Below are 20112 nucleotides of genomic sequence, written 5' to 3'. Positions count from 1 at the left end.
TCCTGAAACTATAAATTGTACTAATCAATTTATTTTAGGGGCTAACAATGATTAAAGTAATATAAGATGAAAAGGTCTCTCCCCACTACCTAGAGATTACGTGTTGGATAAAATAAAAACCCTCCTATGGAACGATGTTTAAAACTTCTGCCTGCAACTTTATGAACAGGTTTTGTGTAATTAGCACAATAATCGCTAAAAACACACACACACACAACACTTACGGGAGGTTGTAACTGGCCCAATAACCTCTGCGATAAAGCTCCTCTGATTTATCATCAGTAACCACCATACCCCTGAAATAGAGATGGAAAACTATTAAAGGATGAAAATATGGAAATGCTTAGAGCCATTAGTCAGTAATAGTGGTGATGGTTTTATATTTTGAAATTTCAAACTCTCAACACTATATTTAGAGATTTTTGTTCAGGTAAGTCATTAATTAAACACATTTTAATTACAACACTTTTCCGTAGTTTTGCAAAAAACAAAATTATGGCATTTGTACAAGGAGAAAAACAAATATCAAGGTTGATGGGGGGGGGGGGGGGGGAACCCACCACCATATGTAATTTTCTCCATGAGATTGTGGCAATTTTCTAGAATTTCTCTTTATTATTGCCAACTGATGAAAACTCAAGGCTCTCTCTTACATATGTGAATGTCTACAAAATGTTTTAGGACCATAAAAATAAATGCTTTATTAAAAGAATCTTGCTTCAGACACACTACTGCATAGACTCTAAATATTGAAAAGCTTTGTTCCAGCTTTAGTTTTAGCGTATTTATATTAATTGAGTTGTTCTGGTATTTCCTATAAAGATCATTCTTAGTACTTTCATGCACAAACAATTTTTTTTTTTTTGCTTTTTTTATTGTTAACAATCTGTCGGCTAGATTTAGAGTTTTGTTGGTAACGACCCGCGTAGCTAACGCTGGCTTTTTTCTGGCCGCACCTTTAAAATAACTCTGGTAATGAGAGTCCACAGAATGGCTGCGTTAGGCTCCAAAAAGGGAGCGTACAGGCATATTTAACGCCACTGCAACTCTCGATACCAGAGTTGCTTACGGAAGCGGCCAGCTTCAAAAACGTGCTCGTGCACGATTCCCCCATAGAAAACAATGGGGCTGTTTGAGCTGAAAAAAAACCTAACACCTGCAAAAAAGCCACGTTCAGCTCCTAACGCAGCCCCATTGTTTGCTATGGGGAAACACTTCCTACGTCTGCACCTAACACCCTAACATGTACCCCGAGTCTAAACACCCCTAACCTTACACTTATTAACCCCTAATCTGCCGCCCCCGCTATCGCTGACCCCTGCATATTATTATTAACCCCTAATCTGCCGCTCCGTAAACCACCGCTAATTACATTATCCCTATGTACCCCTAATCTGCTGCCCTAACATCGCCGACCCCTATATTATATTTATTAACCCCTAATCTGCCCCCCACAACGTCGCCTCCACTTAATAACCCCTAATCTGCCGAGCGGACCACAGCGCTATTATAATAAAGTTATTAACCCCTAATCCGCCTCACTAACCCTATAATAAATAGTATTAACCCCTAATCTGCCCTCCCTAACATCGCCAACACATAACTTCAAACATTAACCCCTAATCTGCCGACTGGAGCTCACCGCTATTCTAATAAATGGATTAACCCCTAAAGCTAAGTCTAACCCTAACACTAACACCCCCCTAAATTAAATATAATTTAAATCTAACAAAATAAATTAACTCTTATTAAATAAATTATTCCTACTTAAAGCTAAATACTTACCTGTAAAATAAATCCTAATATAGCTACAATATAAATTATAATTATATAATAGCTATTTTAGGATTTATATTTATTTTACAGGTAACTTTGTATTTATTTTAACCAGGTACAATAGCTATTAAATAGTTAAGAACTATTTAATAGCTAAAATAATTACAAATTTACCTGTAAAATAAATCATAAACCTAAGTTACAATTAAACCTAACACTACACTATCAATAAATAAATTAAATAAAATATCTACAAATAAATACAATTAAATAAAACTAACTAAAGTACAAAAAATTAAAAAATATTTACAAACATTAGAAAAATATTACAACAATTTTAAACCAATTACACCTACTCTAAGCCCCCTAATAAAATAACAAAGCCCCCCAAAATAAAAAAATGCCCTACCCTATTCTAAATTACAAAAGTTCAAAGCTCTTTTACCTTACCAGCCCTGAACAGGGCCCTTTGCGGGGCATGCCCCAAAGAATTCAGCTCTTTTGCCTGTAAAAAAACCACATACAATACCCCCCCCCCCAACATTACAACCCACCACCCACATACCCCCTAATCTAACCCAAACCCCCCTTAAATAAACCTAACACTAAGCCCCTGAAGATCATCCTACCTTATCTTCACCTCACCGGGTATCACACCGATCCGTCCTGGCTCCGATATCTTCATCCAACCCAAGAGGGGGCTAGACATCCATCATCCGACGGCTGAAGAAGTCCAGAAGAGGCTCCAAAGTCGTAGAGTAGATCCGGACCGGCAACCATCTTCTTCCAAGCGGCATCTTCTATCTTCATCCGATGAGGACCGGCTCCATCTTGAAGACCTCCACCACGGACCCATCTTCTTCCGACGACGACTTCCCGACGAATGACTGTTCCTTTAAGGGACGTCATCCAAGATGGCGTCTCTCGAATTCCGATTGGCTGATAGGATTCTATCAGCCAATCGGAATTAAGGTAGGAAAATTCTGATTGGCTGATTGAATCAGCCAATCAGATTGAACTGGATTCTGATTGGCTGATTCAATCAGCCAATCAGAATTTTCCTACCTTAATTCCGATTGGCTGATAGAATCCTATCAGCCAATCGGAATTCGAGGGACGCCATCTTGGATGACGTCCCTTAAAGGAACCGTCATTCGTCGGGAAGTCGTCGTCGGAAGAAGATGGGTCCGCGGTGGAGGTCTTCAAGATGGAGCCGGTCCTCATCGGATGAAGATAGAAGATGCCGCTTGGAAGAAGATGTTGCCGGTCCGGATCTACTCTTCTTCCCGGATAGGATGAAGACTTTGGAGCCTCTTCTGGACTTCTTCAGCCGTCGGATGATGGATGTCTAGCCCCCGCTTGGGCTTAGATGAAGATTTCGGAGCCTGGAACGATCGGTGATACCTGGCATGGTGAAGACAAGGTACGAAGATCTTCAGGGGCTTAGTGTTAGGTTTATTTAAGGGGGGTTTGGGTTAGATTAGGGGTATGTGGGTGGTGGGTTGTAATGTTGGGGGGGGGTGGTATTGTATGTTTTTTACAGGCAAAAGAGATTAATTCTTTGGGGCATGCCCCGCAAAGGGCCCTGTTCAGGGCTGGTAAGGTAAAAGAGCTTTGAACTTTAGTAATTTAGAGTAGGGTAGGGCATTTTTTTATTTTGGGGGTCTTTGTTATTTTATTAGGGGGCTTAGAGTAGGTGTAATTAGTTTAAAATTGTTGTAATATTTTTCTGATGTTTGTAAATATTTTTTTATTTTTTGTACTTTAGCCAGTTTATTTCATTGTTTAATTGTAGGTTTAATTGTAACTTAGGTTAGGATTTATTTTACAGGTAATTTTGTAATTATTTTAGCTATTAAATAGTTCTTAACTATTTAATAGCTATTGTACCTGGTTAAAATAAATACAAAGTTACCTGTAAAATAAATATTAATCCTAAAATAGCTATAATATAATTATAATTTATATTGTAGCTATATTAGGATTTATTTTACAGGTAAGTATTTAGCTTTAAATAGGAATAATTTATTTAATAAGAGTTAATTTATTTCGTTAAATTTAAATTATATTTAACTTAGGGGGGTGTTAGTGTTAGGGTTAGACTTAGCTTTAGGGGTTATTCCATTTATTAGAATAGCGGCGAGATTCGGTCGGCAGATTAGGGGTTAATAATTGAAGTTAGGTGTCGGCGATGTTAGGGAGGGCAGATTAGGGGTTAATACTATTTATTATAGGGTTATTGAGGCGGGAGTGAGGCGGATAAGGGGTTAATAACTATTATAGTAGCGGTGAGATCCGCTCGGCAGATTAGGGGTTAATAAGTGTAGGCAGGTGGAGGCGACATTGAGGGGGCAGATTAGGGGTTAATAAATATAATATAGGGGTCTGCGGTGTCAGGGGCAGCAGATTAGGGGTACATAGCTATAATGTAGGTGGCGGCTCTTTGCGGTCGGCAGATTAGGGGTTAATAATTGTAGGTAGCTGGCGGCGACGTTGTGGGGGGCAGGTTAGGGGTTAATAAATATAATATAGGGGTCGGCGGTGTTAGGGGCAGCAGATTAGGGGTACATAAGTATAACGTAGGTGGCGGTCGGCAGATTAGGGGGTTAAAAAAATTTAATCGAATGGCGGCGATGTGGGGGGACCTCTGTTTAGGGGTGCATAGGTAGTTTATGGGTGTTATTGTACTTTAGAGCACAGTAGTTAAGAGCTTTATAAACCGGCGTTAGCCCAGAAAGCTCTTAACTACTGACTTTTTTCTGCGGCTGGAGTTTTGTCGTTAGAATTCTAACGCTTACTTCAGCCACGACTCTAAATACTGGAGTTAGAAAGATCCCATTGAAAAGATAGGATACGCAATTGACGTAAGGGGATCTGCGGTATGGAAAAGTCGCAGCTGAAAAGTGAGCGTTAGACCCTTTCCTGACTGACTCCAAATACCGGCGGTAGCCTAAAACCAGCGTTAGGAGCCTCTAACGCTGGTTTTCAAGGCTACCGCCAAACTCCAAATCTAGGCCTATATTAGCCCAGTTTAAGCAATAAAAGTTTATTGGAAATACCACAAGGTAGAACAAATTTGTCACATGGAACCAACAAGAACATCAAGGAGAATAAAATTATTTTACGAGCTAAAAAGACTAAACATTTAGATGTGATATAATCAAAACAAGCTAAAATTTCCATTTTAAGCACTTTGGCTATTTCACTCCTGGGACTTGTTGAGGCTTTTAACATTCTATTAAAAGCGAGTTATTTTATTCAAACACTTATCATGCACATTTTCAGGGATGCAAAAAACAAAAAAAAACAAAAAAAAACTGTCACTCTCAATAACCAACAAACATCTTTTAAACCTCTACTTGGGTGGACTAGCGGCACAAACCATACAAGAAAAAAATTAAACTTGCTAAGCAATTTTTAGCAATCAAGACATTTTTTTTAAATTGCCCTCTCTTAGATAAATAGGAAAGGGAACTCTTTATGTTCTATCTATGCGTGAGGAATAGCTGGAGATAAGAGATCCCAATGAAAAGTACAATCCTCACTTTGGTCTTTAACCTCAGAAACAGAGATTTATCAGATATGAATTAGAGAGAACCATTGGAGTAAGGTGAATCTGTAGCAACCTATATTAATTATGGCAGTTTGAGAGGATCACTGATTACGTGGATTCATTTATCTTTGCAGTTTCTACATCAACCATCGATGGTACAATATACATCTAAACACTCTATTAATTCACTAACAAAAACACTGATTTTATTGCTTTCACAGAAATAATGTCTTTTATTCAAACCGTGTTGAGTTGTATTGTACTCACGGTATTTGTTCAAGAACAGTGAGAAGGCCTGCGGTAACCTCTGTCTGACCAGCATGGAATTTATTGTAATCCACTATCATCCACTGGTTATTGTATCTGAGACAGACGAAAACTCATGTAAAATACAGACAAAAAGAAGGTATTTCAAGGGAATTAAAAACATTAACAACACTCTTTAGGAACAGAAAGGCACAAATTAAATACTTCAAAAATATTAAAATAAAAAATTATTTTTTCCATTATTTATGGGAAACATTGCAATATAATTGAATTATTGTTCATGGTTTTGCTGAAAATGTGCACCTGTCCCATGGTGCTCAAATCTTGAGCCCAATTATGCAAAAAATTACGTCCCCAGCGATTGTTTAGAGCAGTGCAAAAAGCTGTAATTGGTCATAATCAGGGGAGATAAATATGTAGCTGGTTCAGGCAGTTCAGAGAATTATGCTGCATACTTAGGTGACAGAATTAGCTTTTTGCTCTCTCTCTCTAAGAAACGTGGGGCAAGCAGAATTTTTACAAGCAAACTAAAAAAAATAAAAAAAGTATCGTCAGGTTGTTATTGTCATTTGTGAATTAATTTAATTTATGGGGACTTAAAAAGACAGTATACTGTAAAATTGGTTTTCCTTTAATGTGTTTCCAATTACTTTTTTTTTTCTCCTACTAACTGGAGAGTATAAAGGTGTATGAGAATTTGCTTTTTAAGATTTGTGTATTAAAAAAAAAAAAAAAAAAAAAAGAAGCTGATTTTGTGTTTTGATGCCACAACCTAATAAAATGGGTTGAGCTTGTAGGTATATTCAGATCTCATTACTTTATCACATTGTGTACATATACATGAGTATTTATCTTATATCTGTCTGTAAACCAAAGACCAACACTTGGAGAGAACAATGGAAAATGAACATGTTACTACCTTATCTCTTCTATACCCCACTGGGAGTGTAATTTCTTCTGCTGGCTGTGTTTACACAGTTTATCTATTGCTTAGCTCTAAGGCCAGAAACTTTCAGAATAGGTGGGGATACCACGGGCTAAATTAACTATTTCAAATGCCAATATAAGGATAAAAAAAATACTTGTAAACAATTTAATAAACTCCAGCAGGTAAAGTGGATCATTAGGAACAAATTAAAAAGGTAGAAAAATTGAGTAAACTGTCCCTTTAAATCTTGAGTTTTAACCTGGATTCTGGAACATAAAATATCTTGAGAATTTTTTTAAAAAATGCAGCACAATAGCCTAGCAGTGTTTCTTTTAAATAATGACCGAATATGGACTGCAATATACTCATTGTCTGCCTTAATTAGTAATCAGGAAGTATTGAAATTAGTAAATAGTCAACATAACGTATAAGAAACCAATTACTATGATCCAGAGATATAGATATATATATATATATATATATATATATATATATATATATATATATATATATATATATATAAATACCATTTATAGAAGATATACGTTGTTGACCCCCCAAATAAATCTTCTGCTTAATACCCAATAACAGGTAGAGGGACTCACGTTCCACTGTTAAACTTTGAGAAAATGTTGGCCCACTCTTTTCCTCCTGTTGCAAGCCTATTGGCAACAATATTACGCAACCATTCCATGACGGAGCCTTGTGGGTTAATGTACTTCCAAAGTACTGGATTACTGTTTCCAATAGTTGTCTCCAGCGTCACCTGCCACATAGAGATACGATTATATTAAAGTAACCTTTTCTTACCTTGTATTGTGACAAAAATAATATCTAGAAATGTATTTACCAGACCACTGCTTAGCAAATAGAAGTCATCTCCAGAGAAAATTGTGCCAGGGTAAGAAGAAAAAGTTTGAACCGAGCCAGGTATGACAGTTCCACCTAAGATAAAATTATATTATTATAATAAAACAGAGAGAAATAAATACAATGGATGAATAAGTCTAGTTAATAACTCTGTGAATAGATAAGACTTTGCTATGTAGCAAGACCAGGCAGGATGGCAGAAAAAACGTCATCTTTGAAAGTAGTTTCTCTCAAATTCATCAGATATTTTCTTGGTTACTAAGTAATCCAATCGATACACCACACTTTTTTATTGAATGCATTACTTTTTTGCAGTATAAGGAGTGCTTTCCAATTTCATTTAACCCCTTAATGACCACAGCACTTTTCCATTTTCTGTCCGTTTGGGACCAAGGCTATTTTTACATTTTTGCGGTGTTTGTGTTTAGCTGTAATTTTCCTCTTACTCATTTACTGTACCCACACATATTATATATCGTTTTTCTCGCCATTAAATGGACTTTCTAAAGATACCATTATTTTCATCATATCTTATAATTTACTATAAAAAAAAATTATAAAATATGAGGAAAAAAATGGAAAAAACACACTTTTTCTAACATTGATCCCCAAAATCTGTTACATATCTACAACCACCAAAAAACTCCCATGCTAAATAGTTTCTAAATTTTGTTCTGAGTTTAGAAATACCCAATGTTCACATGTGCTTTGCTTTTTTTGCAAGTTATAGGGCCATAAATACAAGTAGCACTTTGCTATTTCCAAACCACTTTTTTTCAAAATTAGCGCTAGTTACATTGGGACACTGATATCTTTCAGGAATCCCTGAATATCCCTTGACATGTATATATTTTTTTTTAGAAGACATCCCAAAGTATTGATCTAGGTCCATTTTGGTATATTTCATGCCACCATTTCACCGCCAAATGCCATCAAATAAAAAAAATCGTTCACTTTTTCACAAATTTTAGGTTTCTCACTGAAATTATTTACAAACAACTTGTGCAATTATGGCATAAATGGTTGTAAATGCTTCTCTGGGATCCCCTTTGTTCAGAAATAGACATATATGGCTTTGGCGTTGCTTTTTGGTAATTAGATGGCTGCCAAATGCCACTGCGCACCACACGTGTATTATGCCCAGCAGTGAAGGGGTTAATTAGGGAGCATGTAGGGAGCTTGCAGGGTTAATTTTAGCTTTAGTGTAGTGCAGTAGACAACCCCAAGTATTGATCTAGGCACATTTTGGTATATTTCATGCCACCATTTTACCGCCAAATGCGATCAAATTGAAAAAAACGCAAATATTTTTCACAATTTTATGTTTCTCACTGAAATTATTTACTAACAGCTTGTGCAATTATGGCACACATGGTTGTAAATGCTTCTCTAGGATCCCCTTTAATCAGAAATAGCAGACATATATGACTTTGGCGTTGCTTTTTGGTAATTAGAAGGCCGCTAAATGCTGCTGCGCATCACACGTGTATTATGGGTAGCAGTGAAGGGGTTAATTAGGTAGCTTATAGGGAGCTTGCAGGGTTAATTTTAGCTTTAGTGTAGAGATCAGCCTCCCACCTGACACATCACACCCCCTGATCCCTCCCAAACAGCTGTCTTCCCTCCCCCACCCCACAATTGTCCCCGCCATCTTAAGTACTGGCAGAAAGTCTGCCAGTACTAAAATAAAAGTTTTGTTTTGTTTTTAAAAAAAATAATTCTGCTGTGTAGGACCCCCCCCCCCCCCAAGCCCCAACCTCTCTGATCACCCCCCCCCCCCCCAAACAGCTCTCTACCCCCCTCCTCTGCCTTATTGTGCACCATATTGGGTACTGGCAGCTGTCTGCCAGTACCCAGTTTTAAATCAAATGTTTATTTTGAGTTTTTCTGTAGTGTAGCTGCCCCCCCTTAACACCCAACCCCCCACACTCTCCCAGATCATTAATATTTTTTATTCCCACCCTCTCTCCCACTGAGTCCCACCTTGTGCCTCTTCAACTAAAAATGCTAACTTATGGCGTTTCACACGTGCACACGCGCGCGCACGCGATCCCGCCCCCCTCCTCTACTGATGGCCACCCACTCGCCTCCCTGGACACGCTCCCACCCACCAACGATCATAGCCATCAATAGCCGATGCAGAGAGGGCCACAGAGTGGCTCTCTCTGCATCGGACTGCTTAAAAAAGTTATTGCAGGATGCCTCTATATCGAGGCATCACTGCAATAACATGAAAGCAGCTGGAAGCGATCAGGATTGCTTCCACTGCTTTCAAAGACCAAAGATGTGCAGGGTACGTCCTTGGTCGTTAAGGACATTTTTTTGGAGGACGTACCCTGCACGTCCTTGGTCATTAAGGGGTTAATATTGTGCAGAGGTTAGAAATCACAAGAATTGATATAGTGTTACTTTATTTCAGTCAACTGCAGAATTCTTTTTGATTTTATCTGAGGCAAGATGGTTGGATTAAGATAAGGAAACAGACATTCTACCAATAGTGTCATCTCTCACCATTTTGGGAGATACGGAAGGGTAGGGTATATTTTTTTATAATCCTCAGCATGGACTGGTAGGTGTTCCAGGTATCATGAGATACAAATAGATCCTTGTTTCCAGGTAAAAGTTTAATAAGGGCAGAGCACGATCCGGTTCCCTTCTGTGTGCTGGATTCTGACTTGTTTAGTGCAGATTCAAGATCCTCTAGATCCCCTCCAAGCTGAAAGAGTCTGTCAGGGAATGGAAAAAAAATTAATAGTATTGAAGCAGCTGCAAACGATAATGTACGGACACTGAAAAGCTTTACTTACAATAAGCTATAATTAAAAGGGACAGTATACACCAATTTTCATATAACTGCATGTAAGAGACACTACTATAAAGAATAAGATGCACAGATACTGATATAAAATTCCAGTATAAAACTGTTTAAAAAATTACTTAGAAGCTCTCGGTTTAGCTCTGTTGAAAAGGTAGCTGGAAAGCCCACTGCAGGTGGGAAATAAGACACTCCAACTCCCCCTTCTTTTGCATATGACAAGAACCTTTACACAAACAGAAGCAAGCTGGAGAAGGTATCCGACGGTATTCGTCTAAAACTTTGGGGCTTAGTTAGAAGCCTGAAAATCAGAGCAATGTTAATTAAAAATAAGCAAAACTATACTTAAAGGATTACTTTCTGTTATAATTTTTAAGCAAAACAACTAACATATTAAAGTTAATAAACATTAATTAAAACCTACTGACCTATATTTTCTCCAAAACGAAGTTTCATAACGTTATAAAAGTTATATCTTTTATTCGTTGATGATGTCACGTTATCCTGCCCACTATTTTTGGCACTATGTGTTCAAAATACTTAAACCAATGAAATTGTGTTTATTTGCATCTCATTATCTACCTATACGTTCCCAATACGTATGCATTTAAATGCGGCTCTAATGCGCATGCGCAATATGACCTGTTGAAGACGAAGTTGCACAAACTTTTTAAAGCGCCATTTTGAAACCTAGGTATTGTAAACGGATTGGTACAGAGCAAAGGATACCCACGGAGTGGGTTTGGAAAACAATTACATTTGCAGACAAGATTTCTGTTATACGGTAGAGATATGTTAATGAAATGCTATTGATAAAAAGCGTATTTGGGGTAGTTTGTTAGTAACAGGCATAGAAAATATTTACTTACAGTGTCCCTTTAAAAAAAAACAAAAATAACTTTATGGGCTATATAAATAGATAATCTACAAGACATTTATGCAAAGAAAAAAATGGAGGGTATAATGTCCCTTTAACTAGGGCATGAACATTACCACTAAAGTCGCTACTCAATGGCAATAAACACTTGTCCTCTGACTGGCTGTAATAATAGGCATTAGATATTTAAAAAAAACAAGGTATAACTATATTATGCAAAAATGATCCATGCATATCTTTTTCACTGTTACGGAGGCACCATAAGTCTAGAAAGGACATTATAGTCACATTTGAAAGGCACATCAATACATTTCACTCTTCATTATCAGCACTTCTGTTGTATACACATATTAACAACATATGCTGTCAATGTCTCATCTTATTTAAATCATATGCAAAGTAAAAGTTCTAATGTTAGTTTAAGGGGACATTAAATACCAAATACAATTTATAAGCATACTAGAGGGAGGCAGGAAATGACCTCAATATTAATAGGTGCCGTCATGTTGAAATGTTACTTTTACTGCATTCCAGTGCTGATGATATGTTTGCACATGTGCAGCAACTTTCCTTCAGATAAATGTGGTTGAAAATTAATTAACAAATGCACTTCAATGACTCTTTAATAAAGGAACAGTAAAATTATAACATTCAGTCAAAAATTCAGTTCTCTAATGCACTGAGTAACTTACAGGAATCCAAATGGGTTTATAGTAAATTTGTCCAGTGGGAAGGTAATACGGCCATTGTAACTGTCCTCCAGACCTTTAAGTTGGAGCAGAGCAAGGCGGATCTGCAGAAATGATACAACCCACCATCAATTCAAAGCAAGTCTACCCTACAAACCTACAGGCCTAATATGCTTTACCACTTGTTATCAGTAAGTATTAGATTCTAACATTAGAACAAGTGTATCAGATTTGAAATTGTGAAATGCGGGAAATACTGGAAAATTGTGAAATCCTTTTGTAATACAGGAATATCTTTCTAAGAAAACCAAACAAAGAAAACAAATACTCAGCATACAGTGGGTAAAACAAAATTAAGCTAAAAAATTGTGTAAGTCTGAACATATTTTCTGTCCCATCAAAGTTATGGGCCTTGCAGTGACCCAGTTAAAACAATAGATGGAAATTCCAAATAAGTGAATCAGTGGGAGTGGACTTAATGGCTGTCTTGGACTTGAGTTGCATAAAGTTATTATATATCAGTTAAAGGTTGGATTTTAAGCTGTACAATGCAGGGAAAAACAAATGCCTTATACCATAAAATCAGGATCTTTTATTAGTCACAAAATCAAAATATACCTGGTGCCAGTAGTCCCCTCCCGTTTCCATCTCTTGCTGCATCCAGTCCAGATTTGCCTGCAGATAATTCTGAAGCTTTTCACAGTATGCAGTCTGATATTTATAAGGGCCACAGTAACCCATAAGTGTGTTCATCCAGTGCATGTAGATAAGCTGCAAAAAAGAACATTACGTTAAAATTTTTTTTTATATTAAACAACTTTGAGGGACAGTAGACATTGAGATTTCAAAAGCAAATGGTTAGTTATACATAGTAACAGAACTTTGCAACACATTTTCATTATTTAGCTCTGAAGACTGGATTCTTTAATCCTCAGAAATGGAAAAACACACTGCAGTCTAATCCTGTTACATGACTGTACCTAACTGGCTTCAGACAATAACCACTGCAAAACAATACATTTTTTTCCCCCTCACACACAGCCAAGCAAGAAAATATTTGGAGACAATTTAAAGGGAAGAAAAATATTGTAATAGTGTGATACAGGGTCCTGTCTGTTCCCACCCACAGATGGGTACGAAATATAAGATCAAAAGGTATTATACCTGCAACACAAATTATGCGGTCTATCTAACTAAATGTCCCTGTGGTTTGGGGTATGTAGGGGAGATCACCTGTAAAGTACGTGAATGTATAAATCAGCATAAGAGCAATATCAGAAGTAAAGATTTGGAGGAACCCGATTCTCACCATTTCGTAACAGCAGGTCACCAGGTGAGTCAATTGAGATTTCAGATTCTGGAACAGGTTAGGTCTCCAAGAAGGGGTGGTAATAGAAAAAAACAATTACAATGTAGAGAACTGTTCTGGATGTATGAGCTAGGGACAATATCACCTGGAGGTATGAGTAGGGAAATGGACTGGAGTATTTGCCAGTAATATAAAAATATGAGAAAGTATATTGTGTGACCACTAGATGGTGCTAGTTGTATTAGAACCTAGGATAAGGGAGATTTGTATAGAGTTCATGGGTGTAACGGGTGTGGCTTAATGACCATTTAAAGGCATCAAAAATATGTATGAATCAGACATGATTAAGGATGTGAATCTGAAATGTGGTCTTTTGATATGATGTTGGCTCAATAAATATATATGCTTTTAATACTGAGTTCAGCTATCCATTTTCTGGATTTATTTTACTTCGGACTGTGGTGCTGGTCCTTGATAGCTTGCACATCTGTACACCTGAAAGGGAGAAACCCTGGTGCTGAATTCCTTTGGATTTTCGGTTTATCCACAGGAGGGAGGAAATCCAGAGTCTCAACAGAGCAGGGCCGGATTGGGCAGCCGGGATACCGGGAAAAATCCCGGTGGGACGCTTGCCGACAGCTCAGCTGGGCTGGTAGGCCTGGCCCTGGCTGCTGTCTGTGTATAAATATGTTTGCAATTGCACTGCAGCTTTGTCAATGCTGAGTTTGCAATATTAATTGCGGTCCTGTTACACTGACTAACTCAGACACTCCCCCACTAAAGCTGCAGTGTAGTAATTTTTTTTTTTATTAAACTACTTTAACCCCCTCGCCGCTGCCGGCCCCCCGCTGCTTTTGTAAGTTAAACCGGCCGGCGCTGCGGCCGCTGGTGCCTGTTACTTAACCCTGGCTAAGACCTTAGTCAGTGGTCACCTTACTAAACCAGCCAGCCTGCCACAGTGCCATCTGAGATCTCTACAGTGACTGAGTCTGTGTCTGTCTCAGTGACAGTCTCACAGTCACAGGCTCAGTACTGTACTGTCTCAGACAGTATATCACTCTCACAGGCAGGCCAGCGGAGGAGGACTCAGGAGTCAGAGGATTCAGGTCAGGATTAGGGATCCTCATATGCGGGCCGGCGTCTGCGATTGATGTCATCATGACAAGTAAGTTGACTCACCGCACCACGTGACAGAGGGAGCGGGAGCCTCAGCCTGGTAGGCTGCACGCAATTGTTTTACAGTGTGTGCTGCTGCTGGAAGCGTGTGGTGCTGCAGTGACAGGTAATGCTGGAGTCCACTATTAGTAACTACATGCCATCTGGGGCACAGCCTCTTCTTTATTAACACAGTATTACTTTATGCAATCAATCACTAGATAACAGCGCAAGGAGTAATGAAGTTGTAGTTCTAGCCTAAAATGTAATGCAGACACTTTCTTCTTTTTTACAGCAGTGCACTCTCATACTTCTCCTCCTTCTGCACTTATTTGCAATACCTGACAGAGCTGCGAGAGAGTTCTGCTGTAAAAAGATATATAGTGTGGGTATAGTATTAAGTTCCTATTAGACTAGAACGAGCAGGCAGATTTTTGTTAATTGTCCGTTTTGGAGTGTGTGCTGGCTGTCACTTGAAGTTCAGCAGCTCAAACAGTTGAAAAGGGCATTAGTCAGGTAAAGAGAGAGCGAAAAATAAAAGTTAAAGTGATCGCAAATCACAACCCTAACACCCACACATCTGGTACTGCAGAGAGGATAACAATGAGAGCGAACTGCTGTAATAAACGTGTCTGTGTGGTTATGATTTGTGATCACTTTAACTTTGAAGGTGATGGGTTTTCTTTTGTCTTGTCTGCAATCCCCTTCCCCTCCTTCTTTCTGGCTGAGAGAGCCTTGCTGAATGAAAGAGAGGTAAGAGGAGTCAGAGGTTATCTCTTCTTAATCTGGGCAAGTGTGGTCATCCTCCCTCTCTGCAGAGTTGTACAGTTTAGTTAACCCATTTGTTCCCTATCATTTGTGTCTTGTGTGTAAAATGTGCTTCCTAATCATACTTATTGATGTGTTAGTTTAGGTACACACAAACACCTTAACAAATACCACAAATATATATATATATATAATCTCAAATCACAAACGTATTGCATTAAGCAATGATACTTTTTATTGGACTAACTATACATTTATAATATATACTTAGTCCAATAAAAAAAAAGTATCATTGCTCACACACATACACATATATATATATATATATATTATATATATATATATATATATATATATATTATATATACTATATATACACACACACACACATTTTTATATATATATATATATATATATATATATCAAAGGACCAAGTTTGCAGGTGTTAGTGCAGCTTCTGGCATGAGGGAGGCCATATTTACAAAGGCTTTTGTAAGGAATGTTTAATCATTTTTTGCCACCATAGTTTAAACAAGTCATCCCTGAAGGGGACCTCTGGGTCATTAATTGCAGCCATGTTTTAGCACTGAAGGGCTCTGGGAGGTTTACGTGAGGGAGGGGAGCACTGCAGCATTATTTCTGGCAAGTTTCAGAATTTGTATGGGCTGGGCTGAAGGGGGCGTGACTGGACTGGATGGGGCATGGCTGGACTGGAGGGGGCGTGGCTGGGCCGGTCTATACAAATTTCCAGGGGCCGGTCTGAGTTTCCCAGTCCGGCCCTGCAACAGAGTGCAATATTTCACCACAAAGACGGAAAATGAGCCTGAGTAAGGTTCCCCACAGACTGCAGAAGTTTCCACTTTATAATTATTTGTGAATAAGGAACCTCTGTGTGGCAGCTTCTTTCATTCACTTTACTTCCTCATTGGTGGGGTGCTTAAACCAGTTTAAACCTCTATCTGGATTGCTTCTATCTGGAAATGTGCTTCATCCTTTTGGTATTCTTTGCTGAATAATCAGCAATGCATTACTGGGAGCTATCAAAACACATTAGGTGAGTCAAAAGCAAAAGGCATAAGTGTAGCCACCAATCAGCAGCTAGCTCCAAGTATTGCATTGTTGCTCCTCAGCCATCTTAAATATGCTTTTCAACAAATGATACTAAGAGAATGAAGCAAATTTGATAAGTGTATTGGAAAGTTACTTAAAATTGCAAGCTCTGTCTAAAGAATAAAATATTAAATTTTGACTTTACTGTCCCTTTAAAACCATCATCAGTGATTGTTACTACAACAAAAATTTAGGAAACATAATTTCAAGGGACATTACTGCAGTTAGGTGGAATGACCAGTGATTTTACTATAAGTTATAGTTGAGCCACTTACCCTCTGAGAGACTGCAGCTTCTGCCACACCAGCAGCGTAAGCTTGGATGCTGTCATTGTACTTGGCATCTGTCTGCAGCTTAAGAACTGCCCATCTGAAAGAGATAGCAAGCTGTAAAAGTATGTATGGCATGTACTCCTGAATTATCCATTGTATTAACACCAGCGCACTTAAACACACAATATATTTATTTTTCAAATCACTTTTCCTCTCAATCATTATCTTCTCTTTTTAAACCTCCAATATTTTCACAAAAAGTACATAAAACATGTGTCATAAAACCATTATTTTATTTGCCCTGTTTGTTTGCCATTTACAGATTACTGATATTGGGAATCTAACCATTTCCCCCACAGAGAGCTGCCTGGGCACAGTTTGCTGTTAAAACGTTCAAGACTTACTTCAAACTTCTTTTGAATGCCTGCCTGCCTTGAGAGTGGCGTTGCACAAGAGCCCAAAATAGCGCTCTTGTGCAATGCTGAATTCTTGAAGTGAAATTTAGCCCGCCCCAGGTGACCTGCGGCGTATATGCCCCTGTCCGCCAATGCTTGATAAATAGAGCCCATAGTGCTGCAGACAAGTGCCTGCTCCTGAGCTTACCTCCCTGCTTTTCAACAAAGGATGCCAGAAGAATGAAGAAAATTTGATAATAGAAGTAAATTGAATTGAAACATTGTATGCTCTTTCTGAATCACAAAATAAAAAAATGGATTTTATATCCCTTTAATTGCTCATATCTGCGCTTCGTCACTAATCCCATCCCTCTCTTATAAAACTTCTTATCAAAAAGCCACTTTAGAAACAATCTTCACTGTATTTCTATCTGTATATCTTGTTTCTTTTTCGGTACTATCCTATATTATCACAGTTTATTAATCTTAAATCAACTCCCAATTTCATTATCTTCTTTCTCTCTCCTTCCCTATAGCTCACTGTTAAGGCTCAGTGCCTCCATCTTCCTCCCTCGTCCCATGTCTACAGCAGTTTGTGTTGATTTTCTTATCATACTTACAACTTGCTCTTCAACAGTTATCAATGTTGTTCTTCACTATCCTTTCCATACACAATCCTTCTGTCTTTAGCACCATATTTATTTTGTTTCAAGCTGCTTCTATGTATCTCCCCTCCATTTGCTTGATGTAATATTTGCACATGTGTCCTGCTCTCTCAGTTTCTCTTACCCATCGCTTCAAATTTGCTCTATTACTTCACAGCCCCGTCCCAGTTTCTTCTTTCTTACCCAGTTTCCTGGATGTTGTCAGTCCAGCTGGGCCCAGGCCACAGCCCCGGGTTTCTTTCCCTGGACTACAGTGAGTTGTCCAGTAGTCGGGCTCAAAACCACCGAGACCCGTGGAATTCTGCGCTTCTCCCCCGGTAAAAAGCAGTAAAACTATCGCTAACAACCAGACAGCCATGGTTTGTGTCATATGAGCAAATCAGCGTGACTGAAGTAAAATCATATGGTCAGCGGTTAGCAGGGTGACACTTTTGCCAGTGACTAGGCGGGGGTTCTAATTTTAACCCACTAATAGCTGTCCTTCGCATTTGAGCTTGTGGGTAAACACATATGTGGCACGTGTTAGCTAAGTGTGCGAAGTTCACATTTAACCCTTTACAACCATGGTGTTTAAGCACCTTTATCCTAATGGGCGGAGCGTGTGGTGTATGTGGTGTACGGGTGTCAGCTGAGCTGACGCATAACTCTACAATGCAACATACTTGTTTATGTTTATAATGACTTCTGATTAAGCTGGTTAAAGGGACGCTGGCTCCAGGACTCACTGAATTTACTCGGAGAATTTACTCCTGCAGCTTAGACAGGGTAACGGATAAAAAGGATGCTGGTAATATTAGTAATGGGCTACGTGTGCGTCTCATGGACTTTTATAAATACTAGAGTTCAATACAACTTGCACATGATCGCTCAACTCTATGTGGTGCTGCTATGTATTGCGGATGCTATGTGGTTTTTAGGGATAATTGCTAAAAGAAAGCTGTATGGGAACGCTCGAATAATGATTAATTAACTTGTTTTTTCGCAAATTAGTAGCAATAGGAGGACTTGGTGACCTCAATTCCGAAACAAACCGAGAACAGTTACCACGTTAAAAGTCGTCAACTAATGATAACGAATACCGTTGCTGATCTGCACAAAGCATCGTTTTATAGTCTGATCGGGATAAAGTCCATAGAAATAATAAAATAAAAAATAATCATAGTTTTTAACTCCTTCACGACCGTAACTTTCAGAGAAAAAAACTGGCCAAATTACTGGAGAATGTTTAGCAGTTTTTGCTATCACTCCATTTAAACAGAAATAGAAAACAGATCCTTGTGTGTTTGTTTTTTATTTATCTGTCAACCCAAGGTATTGATCTAGGCCCATTTTGATATATTTCATGCCACCATTTCACACTGAGCCCAATTTTTTTTCTTTTGTGATTTAGAGCATGCAATTTTAAGCAACTTTCTAATTTACTCCTATTATCAATTTTTATTCGTTCTCTTGCTATGTTTATTTGAAAAAGAAGGCATCTAAGCTTTTTATTGGTTCAGACCTCTGGACAGCAATTTTTTATTGGTGGATGAATTTATCCACCAATCAGCAAGAACAACCCAGGTTGTTCACCAGAAATGGGGCCGGCATCTAAACTTACATTCTTGCATTTCAAATAAAGATACCAAGAGAATGAAGACAAGTTGATAATAAGAGTAAATTAGAAAGTTGCTTAAAATTTCATGCTCTATCTGGATCACAAAAGAAAAAATTTGGGGTTCAGTGTCCCTTTAACTTTTTCACAAACTTAGGTTTTTCACTGAAATTATTTACTTACTGCTTGTGCAATCATGGCACAAATGGTCGTAAAAGCTTCTCTGGGATCCCCATTGTATTGCTTTTTAGTAATTAGATGGCCTCTAATTGCAGCTGTGCACCGCCCTTCTATTATTTCTGACAGTGAAGGGGTTAATTAGTGAGCTTGTAAGGTTAATTTTAGCTTTAGTGTAGAGATTACCCTCCCACATGACACTTGCCACCCCCTTGTCCCTCCCAAACGGCGCTCTTACCTCCCCCCACAACTTAAAAAAAATGGTGTTGTTTAAAAAAGATAGATACTCCCTTTATTACCCATTCCCCAGTTTTGCACAGCCAGGTTTTGCACAGCCACAGCCATGGTTATTTGAAGTATACTTTAACCTCTGATGATTACCTTGTATCTAAGCCTCTTTTGGACAACTTCCCTGATCACATGACTTTTTATTTATTATCTATTGACTTGCATTTTAACTTGTGCAGAACCCACAGGCGTGAGCACAGTTATCTATATGTCCCCACATGAACTAGAAGTATCCTTTTGTGAAAAGCAAATAAAAATGCATGTGATTAAGAGGTCTGTCTAAAGTGGCTTAGAAACAGGCAGCAATTTAGAGGATTAAATATAAAGTATATTAATATACAATGTTGGTTGTGCAAAGCTGAGGAGATGGGTAGTAAAAGGCGTTATCTAAACTTTTAAAACAATAACAATTTTAGTGGTCTGCCAATATAAAAAAAAAATAAGACTTTTTTTAAAAAATTTTTTATTTTTTCTGCGGGGGTACGATCCCCCCTAACCGTCCAACCTCCCTGATCCCCACACCAAACAGCTCTCTAACCCCCTCTAACTAATGTCTCCATCTTAGGTACTGGCAACTGCTTGCCAATACCTATAAAAGTTGTGG

General features: G+C 38.3%; 1 protein-coding gene across 1 annotated transcript in view; it reads right to left on the bottom strand.

The window, feature by feature from the left end:
• PLBD2 (phospholipase B domain containing 2) overlaps positions 1–17807 on the bottom strand; it is a 55745-nt gene extending 37938 nt beyond the window's left edge. The window contains 11 exon segments of the mRNA XM_053702147.1: positions 225–296; positions 5597–5692; positions 7130–7290; positions 7375–7469; positions 9906–10120; positions 11779–11879; positions 12394–12546; positions 16393–16486; positions 17633–17655; positions 17657–17740; positions 17742–17807. Coding sequence (XP_053558122.1) covers positions 225–296; positions 5597–5692; positions 7130–7290; positions 7375–7469; positions 9906–10120; positions 11779–11879; positions 12394–12546; positions 16393–16486; positions 17633–17655; positions 17657–17740; positions 17742–17807 — 1160 coding nt within the window.
• Positions 17808–20112: the final 2305 nt, after the last annotated feature.

Source organism: Bombina bombina, chromosome 2 (genome assembly GCF_027579735.1).
Source record: "Bombina bombina isolate aBomBom1 chromosome 2, aBomBom1.pri, whole genome shotgun sequence".
NCBI classification, from domain to species: Eukaryota; Metazoa; Chordata; class Amphibia; order Anura; family Bombinatoridae; genus Bombina; species Bombina bombina.
Note: the sequence above shows the minus strand (reverse complement) of the source record. Positions and strands in the feature narration are given on the sequence as shown.